This window comes from Macrobrachium nipponense, chromosome 1 (genome assembly GCF_015104395.2).
Source record: "Macrobrachium nipponense isolate FS-2020 chromosome 1, ASM1510439v2, whole genome shotgun sequence".
Classification (NCBI taxonomy): domain Eukaryota; kingdom Metazoa; phylum Arthropoda; class Malacostraca; order Decapoda; family Palaemonidae; genus Macrobrachium; species Macrobrachium nipponense.
Genome location: NC_087200.1, coordinates 106,864,031 through 106,875,174, shown reverse-complemented (window position 1 = coordinate 106,875,174; position 11,144 = coordinate 106,864,031). Strand labels below are relative to the sequence as shown.

The window sequence follows — 11,144 nt, the reverse complement described above, 5'->3', positions numbered from 1 at the left end:
GGGATACTTTGGTGTTGCATGTCCAGGATAGTTTATAAGCATTTTTAGAGGGGGGTTCCAAACATTCGCGGATTTTAACTATTCGCGGGGGGGTCTGGCACGCATCCCTCGTGAATACGGGGGACCACTGTACAGGACTTAAAAGAACGTTCTAATTCCGAAAAAATAATTACTTAAATTTGAGTCAGAATCAATTACTTTTTCAATAACAAATATTTTCAAATTAATCATCATATATATATATTGATGTTTTACTATTTATTTAAAAAATTATCTAAGTGCACGCTTCGTCGTCGTCTTCTACCAAAATAGTTGTTTACTTAAAAACGTCCTGGTAAGGGGCCGTGTTCCGATTGTTGTGATGAAAGTGCCCCAGTATCTGTGGGTACAAGTGGTGTGCAGATTTATCACAGGAAACGGGAAGTTTGTTGACACAAGCGACTCCGTAAACATCGAGATGGCCGTTCAAATCTTCTAATTTTTATTTAATTCGTAAGTAAAAATTTCGAAAGCGGCTTTGGTGAGATTTCCACTGCCGTGGCCACCCTTTTCACTACCCTCTGTTTAAATCTTAAAATTTGGCCTTAATTTCTAACTTTGGAGAAAATACTTTACTTCGAGAGGAGAGGAGAGGTCTTTAGCTCCGTTTCTCACCAACAAGAAGTCACGACTGATGCCCATCTCCGGTGTCAGGATGCGCTATAATGTACTTTTTCGGAGGGTGGCATGCATTGATCGTCGTTGGCCTGATGCAGGCCATGCGGTGTTTTACCCTATTTTCAAATTAATCATCATACCTAGGGTAAAACATCAGCGACTACCAACCCTTATCATGGTGTACAGGTCTTATTCACTCGATATTTAAATGGTGAAACAAGTATACAATTACAACTCCAAGCATAACATTCAAAAGATTGAAGTTTCGTCAACATAATGTGATATACGAAAGCCCCATACGAACTAAAATAAGCATGTGACGCTCTTCGTAAAATATTTTTTCAAGGCAGTTTTGAAATCCAATATGGCGGCTACCGTGGGATGTATGGTTTTGAACAGTGACGAAAATCATCTTTCCCAGCACTCATTTGAACAATGTTAGCGTATGTATGTAACGTACAGTAGTACCTCGAGATACGAAAGGCTCAACTTACGAAAAATCCAAGTTACGAAAGCCAATACGAAAAATTTTACTGCTCTACATACGAAAAGTTTTCAAGATACGAAAGGATGTTGCTATAAAGTCCCGAGATTCGCCCCGACCACCGAGAACAATTTTAAAACTCCAGCGCAGCCAACTGAGTAAACTCGCCACCATCCTCCCGCTCTCCCATTGGTTCCTGATGCTAGTCACCCCATAAGGTCCTGCTCTATTGGTCAGCATCTACCCCTTGTGCTTTAAGTATTCTATGGTAAAAGGATGCTGTAAATTGAAAAAACTTAGTATTCATGCAATACATTTAATAAAAAAAAACATTAGGTAAAGATAGAATAAAGAATAGAAATGAATGGTTATTATACTGTTTGGTAGTTTCAGTAGTTGAAGAGAGAGAATGAAAATTTATGGCTTATTGTGTAAAAGTGATTGCTTGGCGATCGTTCGATACTCATAAGTGCTGGAGGTAAACAGACGTTTGGAAGCTTTTTTTTTTGTTTGTTTGTTATAGTTAATGGTTACTTAATAATTATTTGAAATGAGTACATGCAATACATTTAATAAAAAAAAATGTGAATTAGATATCATAAAAATATAAAATAAATCAGACTACCAACAAATACGCATTTTTAGAATTCTTCTTCTGTTTATTATTACGTTACGATACATATTACGTATGTTTCATTATAGCTGTCAGTAACTCGGTATCTCCGTTAAGTAAAGATAGAAAAATAAAGAATAGAAATGAAGAATGGTTATTATACTGTTTGGTGGTTTCATTAGTTGAAGAGAGATACTAATGACAATTTATGGCTTACTGTGTGCTAGGAAAAATGATTGCTTGGCGCTCGTTCCATACTCGTAAGACGGGTAAGATCTGAATGTAAACAATCAATTGAAAGGTTTGTTTTTTGTTTGTTTGTGTATTATAGTTAATGATTAATTAATAATTATTTGAAATGAGTACATACTGATTATTTATACATTTTATTGGCATATTCTAAGCTTTTAGCTCTTAGGTTTAGATGTCAGAATCATAGACTAGGCTACAGTAGCAACCGCTAACATAGGCTAGGCTTACTGCTAAGGGACATATGCCAAAGTCCTAATAATAGCAGTAAAAATGGGGTTTGAACATTATATGCAGTTGAATAATACTCAAGTATGTACAGTATTTTGCCTTTTTGGAGTCATATTTCTTCCGTCGTAACCCAAGAACATGTGTTTTAGGCCTGGAAATATAATTTACTGGGGTGTTTTTGGAGGGCTTGGAACGGATTAGCCATTTTACATGTTAAATGTGTTCCACAATAAAACAACATTTTTTTGCCTATATTAGTGAAAGTATGAAACTTTTTATTCCCGGGGTCATGGTTTGAACTGAATTCATTCTTACCTTGTAATTTGTGGTTTTTATCCTTACTGCCATCACAACTGAAACTCCACAGTGCTTATTTGATTGTTATTATACACATTTTGGTCTCAGTTCACTCCACATTGCACTTTAAACCCGTTGCTGTTGCTGGTTCCTAAGCGCGCGTGCCACAAACACAGTTACGAACAGCAGACGACGAAACTGCAAAGTTTTATTCCCTAAATTGTTTACTTTACTCGTTATTTAGTTTAAATTTACTTTGTTATTTAAAAATTTTAATTTAATTCATGTATATTATCCCTTTTTTGCAACCAAATTACCCTGAAAAATTACAGATATTTCTAAAGTAGATACAATCAACTGTTTCTAACGTTTTCGTACATCTGGCTGCCAAAAACCATAAAGGAATGACTACGGATAAGTGCATAGAGGAACGACTGCGGATAATTGAATTATATACGTTTTTTAAATTTTTTTTTGCTTTTTTGTTTTTGCTAGCACTTTTCATAGATTTCAGTCTACGTATATTAGTATTTTGAATTTCTTTAATAACCGTATGCCAGAAATAAATGTAATCTTTAATGTTTGCATGCTAAGAATGGCAAAATCATCGTTGCCACATTAGTGGAGGCTTCACACATACGCTGTTTCATTATTATAAACTGTTTCCATGAATTCTAGTTGTCATAGTAATGCAATAATGATAAAATTGCTTTAATATTTATGTATATATCCTTCCAATACATAGCCTAATTTCACCAATTTCAACGTTTTGTGTGTAGTCTTATACCCAGTTTGGAGGGTCAACACATACCGAATGGCAACAGAGAGAGAGAGAGAGAGAGAGAAAGGAAGGCGAAGGAACAAAGAAGAAAAGGGGTGGCGGTGGAGGGGGGGGGGGGAGAGAGGGTAGGTGGAGCTTTATACGCGTGTGTATCCATTTCTGCATAATGGAGTTTTTGTCTCTTGGTACAAGGACAAGTGTCGTTATTCTTTACGTTTAGTGATTCACGATAACCATTCATAAAATTACGGCACTGGGTGTAATGCACTATAGCAAAATCTCGTTCTGATACGAGTGTTCGTTACAGAAAAAGGTATTGCCCAAAAACGTGCTTGCACTGTCTCTGAAACCCATAGTGGGTATGCTGCTTAGTTGTCAATCAAGTTTTTGGTAATCAAGTATTTTTTACAAGCTAGCTATTGAATAAATTTTTTTTTGTATTTTTTCTCAATCAAAAAACATATGCCCCTCAATGCTAACTTTCCACTTGTAACGACTTTCTGGTCATTGCAAATTCGCCCCGATAATTTACTTATGGTGCGAAAACAGAGGCGCATCGACCGAAATCGATTTGTGTACACTACGGCGATAATCCGGCGGTAAAACATCTTCATATATCCAGAAAGTAAATAATAAAGATATATATGCGCATTACGATTATACCAATTACATGAAGAGCTGATATTCTGCATGAATAACTGGTAAACTGTTCTGCAAGAAAGTTGAGTAAAGCAATTAATTACGATAGGTACGAAAGTCAAGATGTCGTGACATCATAATACAGGACTTGAAAGAACTTTCTAATTCCAAAAAATAATTACTTAAATTTGAGTCAGAATCGAGTTACTTTTTCAATTACGAATATTTTCAAATTAATCATCATAAATATGTAAAATATTGATGTTTTTACTATTTATTTAAAAAATTTATCGAAGTGCACGCTTCGTTCTGTTCTTCTTCTACAAAACAGTTGTTTACTCGGTGAGGAAAAGTTTTCCGTTTGTTGTGATAAAAGTGCCCCAGCGTCTGTGGGCACAAGTGGTGTGCGGATTTATCACAGGAAATGGTTAGTTTATTGATACAAGCGACTCCGTAAACATCGAGATGGCATAATTCTTCTAAATACTTTGAGTTGTAAGTAAAAATGTTGAACGCGTTTTGGTGAGACTTGCAGTACGTTTGAGACCGTTTACACTACCCTCTGTTTAAATCGTAAAATTTGGCCTTAATTTCTAACTTTGGAGAAAATACTTACTTCGAAAGGAGGGTAGAGGCCTTTAGCTCCGTTTCTCACCAACAACAAGTCGCGACTGATGCCCATCTCCGATGTTAGGACGCTTTATAATGTACTTTTTTTGGGATTATACACGCTGATCGAACATGGTCCACTCTGGACCCTACGGTTATTTACCCTAAATATGTAAAATATTCATGTTTTACAACTTATTTAAATAATTATCTACTTATTTAAATAATTATCTAGTGCCAGGGACCGTGTTCCGATTGTTGTGATGAAAGTGCCCCAGCGTCTATGGGTACAAGTGGTGTGCGGATTTATCACAGGAAATGGGAAGTTTGTTGACACAAGCGACTCCGCAAATATCAAGATGGTATCAATCTTCCAAGTTATTTAAGCGTAAGTAAAATTTTGAAAGCGTTTTGGTGAAATTTGCACTGCGTTGGCCACCCTTTTCACTACCCTCTGTTTAAAGCTTTACCTAAATTTGGCCTTAATTTCTAACTTTGGAGAAAATAGGCTAGTACTTAGGGTAAAACACCACGGTCCAAGGGCCAACCCTCACCACGGTGGACGGATCTTATTCACTCGATATTTAAAAAAAAAAAAAAAAAAAATTTGGTGAAACAAGAATACAATTGCAACTCTAAGCATACCATTTAAAAGATTGAAGTTTCGTCAACATATTGTGATATATGAAAGCCCCATACGAACTAAAATAAGCATGTGAGCTCTTCGTAAAATATGTTTTCAAGGCAGTTTTGAAATCCAATATGGCGGCTACGTTTTGCATGGAAGGTTGTGATCAGTGACGGCCACCATCTTTCCCCAGCCTTCCCAGCACTCATTTGAACAATGTTAGCGTTTATATGTAACGTTTATTGATCTTACTCAAGATTGCAGTTGTAATCAGCACAATAAAACAACATTTTGTTGCCTATATTAGTGAAAGTATGAAACTTGTTATTCCCGGGGTTGGTTATGGTTTGACTGAATTCATTCTAACCTTGTAATCGGCGGTTTTTTGTTTTTATCCTTACTGCCATCACAACTGAAACTCCACAGTGCTTATTTGATTGTTATTATACACATTTTGGTCTCAGTTCACTCCACATTGCACTGTTTAAACCCGTTAGTGTCGGTTCCTAAGCGCGCGCGCCACAAACACAGTTACGAACAGCAGACGACGAAACTGCAAAGTTTTATTCCCTAAATTGTTTACTTTACTCGTTATTTAGTTTAAATTTACTTTGTTATTTAAAAATTTTAATAATCATGTATATATCCCTTTGCAACCAAATTACCCCGAAAAATTACAGATATTTCTAAAGTAGATACAATCAAATGTTTCTAACGTTTTCGTACATGTGGCTGCCGAAAACCATAGAGGAACGACTATTAATAAGTGCATAGAGGAACGACTACGGAGAAGTGAATTATATACATATTTTTTTTTTTTTGTTTTTTGCTTTTTTGTTTTTTTGCTAGCATACTTCATTTTTTTTTTTTTTTTTCATAGATTTCAGTCTATATTAGTATTTTGAATTTCTTTAATAACCGTATGCCAGAAATAAATATATCCTTTAATGTTTGCATGCTTTAATGTTTGCATGCTAAGAATGGCAAAATCATCGTTGCCACATTAGTGGAGGCTTCACACATACGCTGTTTCATTATTATAAACTGTTTCCATGAATTCTAGTTGTCATAGTAATGCAATAATGATAAAATTGCTTTAATATTTATGTATATATACTTCCAATACATAGCCTAATTTCACCAATTTCAACGTTTTGTGTGTAGTCTTATACCCAGTTTGGAGGGTCAACACATACCGAATGGCAACAGAGAGAGAGAGAGAGAGAGAGAAAGGAAGGCGAAGGAACAAAGAAGAAAAGGGGTGGCGGTGGAGGGGGGGAGGAGAGGGTAGGTGGAGCTTTATACGCGTGTTCGTATCCATTTCTGCATAATGGAGTTTTTGTCTATTGGTACAAGGACCAAGTGTCGTTATTCTTTACGATTAGTGATTCACGATACCCTTATAAATTACGGCACTGGGTGTAATGCACTATACAAAATCTCGTTCTGATACGAGTGTTCGTTACAGAAATAGGTATTGCCCAAAAACGTGCTTGCACTGTCTCTGAAACCCATAGTAGGTATGCTGCTTAGTTTTGTCAATCAGTTGTTTTTGTAATCAAGTATTTTTTACAAGCTAGCTATTGAATAAATTTGTATTTTTCTCAATCAAAACATATGCCCCTCAATGCTAACTTTCCTCTTTTAACGACTTTCTGGTCATTGCAAATTTGGCCCCATAATTTCTTATGGTGCGAAAACAGAGGCGCATCGACCGAAAACGATTGCGTCACACTACGGCGATAATCCGGCAGTAAAACATCTTCATAGGCTATATCCAAAAAGTAAATAATGAAGATATATATGCGCATTACGATTATACCAATTACATGAAGAGCTGATAATCTGCATGAATAACTGGTAAACTGTTCTGCAAGAAAGTTGAGTAAAGCAATTATTTACAATAGGTACGAAAGTCAAGATGTCGTGACGTCATAATACAGGACTTGAAAGAACGTTCGAATTCCAAAAAATAATTACTTAAATTTGAGTCAGAATCGAGTTACTTTTTCAATAACGAATACTTTCAAATTAATCATCATAAATATGTAAAATATTGATGTTTTACTATTTATTTAAAAAATTATCGAAGTGCACGTTTCGTCGTCGTCTTCTACAAAACAGTTGTTTACTCGGTGAGGAAAAGTTATCCGTTTGTTTGTGATAAAAAAAAGTGCCCCAGCGTCTGTGGGCACGAAGTAAGGTGTGCGGATTTATCACAGGAAATGGTTAGTTTATTGACACAAGCGACTCCGTAAACATCAAGATGGCGTCAATCTTCTAAATACCTCGAGTTGTAAGTAAAAATGTTGAACGCGTTTTGGTGAGATTTGCACTACGTTTGAGACCGTTTTCAGTACCCTCTGTTTAAATCTTAAAATTTGGCCTTAATTTCTAACTTTGGAGAAAATACTTACTTCGAAAGGAGAGTAGAGGTCTTTGGCTCTGTTTCTCACCAACAACAAGTCGCGACTGATGCCCATCTCCGGTGTCAGGACGCGTTATAATGTACTTTTTCGGAGGGTGGCAAGCATTGATTGTAGGTGGCCTGTTTGGCCTGCCGTGGTGTTTTACTCTACTTCGAAAGGAGAGTAGAGGTCTTTACCTGCGTCTCTCACCAACAACCAGTTGCGACCGTCGGTGTGTTGGGCCAGTCCATGCGGTTGTTTACTGTAGTACCTAGCCTAGTTTGCGATAATTCCGGTATTGCTAACCTACGAGTAGTAGGGTTAGCTAGCTACAGCTAGGTTAGTAGGGTACTAGTAGTATGATAAATTCTGATACATTTAACAGAAATACCCTTGGCTAAAACAAATGGTCCAGATACAAAATACCAAAAAATATCATACAAAAAGTGAAATTCTTACGTCATTTTCAGTAATTCTTGCTTCTCCAACTGGAATCTACCATATCCATAATAACATAACCATGTGTGGCAGTTCAAGTTAGGTTTACGTCGTAAATAAATTTAGTATTAGCTCTCATTTTACATTAAATATATGTGATTGAATTACAATCTAACTTGCTTAAAACCTCAAATAAAAATTAATTACATAATAAAATACATTTAAATTGTTTTATTTCAATTCAATTCAAATATTAGATAGATGGAGGAGATCATAAAACATTTACGGATAGACTCATTACAGTAATATTAGAGATTACACCATTGTAAACAACGTTTGTTACTTCCTCTTCTTCTGAGATTCAAATAGATTTCATGGCCAAAGATGAAAACAAGAAGCAGGAATGAACTATGAAACATTGCAACAATCCTATGTCGAACACGAATCTGAATTACTAGCAGATATAATTTGTTTCAGGAGTTGTGATAAAAAAGTAATATAAATTAGAACAAATCTCACACATGAAACAAGCCAACCTGTTACAATTGATAGTAACCCATAAAGAAGAAAAATAGAGAAGCCGTTACAACGACGTATAGCAGTAGTAGTAGGTGGAATAATTCATTGAAACGGCTCTCTTGCTTGTTTTATTCCTCCTTTGTTGGTGTTTGTTTGGGTTTCTTCTCTCTGAAATACCACATATCTTTTATAAAATCTTTCCCATTCTTCACTTCCTCCCTCAGTAAATCTACCAATAATAGTATATTTGCTACTAATTCCTCCTTATTTTCTTGATAGGGTTGCTGCATAAAGCTGTATCCATTTCTAATCTCATTGTACGCTGGACAGTAAAGTAAGAAATGTTCTAAATTTTCATTTTGTTCCTCACAGCATAAACATTTTGTATCTTCTCCTTTTATCCTATTTCTATCATTTAATCCTGGTATACCTAGTCTGGCCCTTCCGATCAGCTTTGTTTTTTCAGTGCTGTCATACCAGATTTCTTCTCTTATGTTTTCTTTATATTTTCTGTAGATCCTTAACGTTGACTTTTCATTCATTTCTTTCTGCCATGCTTTTCTGTCCCGATTGTCTATTATTTTCCCTAACTGTTTGTCTTTAACTGCTTCAAATTTACTTAAGTTTATGTTTAGTTCTTTCATATACTCTTTTACTTGCATTATCCAGGTTTTTTTTTTATACTGATCCATGGTTATCTCATATAGGAGCCTATTTCCACCACTCTTCAGTGTGTGTTTCAGGTAGAATAGTTTATTCTTGATATCTCTTGAGTGGCAGGAAGAGGCCCCTATCTTATGCACAACTTGCTATGTAACTTGGCGCTTTCAAAATTGCTCTATATGCTTGATTGTCTATCTTCTGAAATTCATTTATAATTTTCTCGTCAAGTTTCATGACTTCCATGGCATACATGAATGATGGCATCGCTAGTCCTTTCCAATACAATTTTCCTATTTTTACTCTGCTACAGCTTTTATTGATGACTGCATTAGCCATATTTGCCATCTGCTTTGCTTTAATTTGGGCCCTTTTTATCTGTTCTCTGAAACAGTCTTTCATGTTGTTGATTGTCACTCCTAGGTATTTAATATGCTTAACTATTTTTATTCCTTCTATGTGCTTCATATTCTCCACATCATCGATACTGTACCAGTCGTTTTATGTTAGAATATTACTCTTGTCCTTGTTTATGTTTTGGCCACATTCACTTGCGATTTCCATAAGGGTTTTTATTGATTTTGTTATTTCTTCTAGTGTGTATCCTAGTATTAAACCATCGTCTGCATATAATAGTGCCACTATCCTTATTACTTCATTTCTAAAACCTGTTGTATTTTCTAATTTTTCTATTATCAGGTACGTTATTAGTAGAAAGAATATGGTTGAGCCATTGCATCCCTGTCTTATTCCATTAGTTACATTTAGCTCTTTTTGTTTTATATTGTTAAGGCATAGGCTTGTTACATCATTTGTATATATATTTGCAACTGCATTTATTACTTCTGCATGCAGCCTATATTTCATCATGGCCTCAATGAGCTTTTTTCTATTAACTGAGTCAAATGCTTTCTGGAAGTCTATTGATACTACAAATAATGGGTCCTTTCTTCTGTACGTTTCTTGTATGCAATATTGTAAAATATATAAATTATCGATCCCTCTCCTTTGTGCGGTAAAGCCTGATTGCAGTTCATTTATTTTTCCTATATTTCTAATATGCTTTTCTATTTTGGTTTTCAGGATCCCCATGAAAATCTTATATGATGCATTTGTTAGAGCAATTGGCCTTAGATCTTTGACTGTGGGGTTTTGTTTTGTGGGCGTAAGTGTTGTTTTCTACTTAAACTAGCTTCTCTGCGTTTTCCTGCCCTTCAGTATGCTGTTTAAACATTCTGCCAATTCTTTTTGAAGGTTGTTACTTTGTAAGAGTAGTTTGAACAGAATTGGCTTCATTCCATCTGGCTCTGGTGCTTTATTTGCCTTCATTTTCTCAAGTTGATTTTTTACATCTTCTGTTATGTTGATTTCTTCAATGGGTCTAATGATATCTCTGTCTCTGTTAGATCATACACTCCATGCATGTGTTCCCTTAAAGATATATGGTATTTCATCTGCTGTCCTAATCTTTTCACTATTTTTTCCATGTCATATTTGTACTGTTCTTTCTTGCTTTCATTCCATATGTCTCTTATTTTGTTTTCTTCTTTTTGGTATATTGTTTCCCAGAATTTTATCAGCTCTTTCCCTAGGGTTTCGTCCTTCATCTCTTGCTTATTTCGTCGAATATTCTTATCCATTCTTTTTCTTATTTGGTCTTTCCTCTCAGCATGTCTATATATTCCCAGATTTTCCTGTGTCTGTTTTTATCATTCATTATCTCATTTCTAACCTTTTCTTCATATTCTTCATATGTTTTCTTTATTATTATCTGTACTTTTTGTTTTTGTTTAAGATATGCTTCTTTATAGCATCTCTTTTCTTCTATTCTTGTGGCTTTCCTTTTTAATTTGTTATATATCCTTCTTTGACTTATTTCTTTCTTTATTTCTTTGGTGACCCATACTGGTTCTATTTCTTCTTGCTTTCCT

At 35.2% G+C, this 11,144-nt stretch overlaps 1 protein-coding gene across 1 annotated transcript in view; it reads right to left on the bottom strand.

The window, feature by feature from the left end:
- LOC135218899 (notchless protein homolog 1-like) overlaps window positions 1-9,095 on the bottom strand; it is a 202,447-nt gene extending 193,352 nt beyond the window's left edge. Inside the window, 1 exon segment of the mRNA XM_064255344.1 lies at window positions 8,731-9,095. Coding sequence (XP_064111414.1) covers window positions 8,731-9,095 — 365 coding nt within the window.
- Window positions 9,096-11,144: the final 2,049 nt, after the last annotated feature.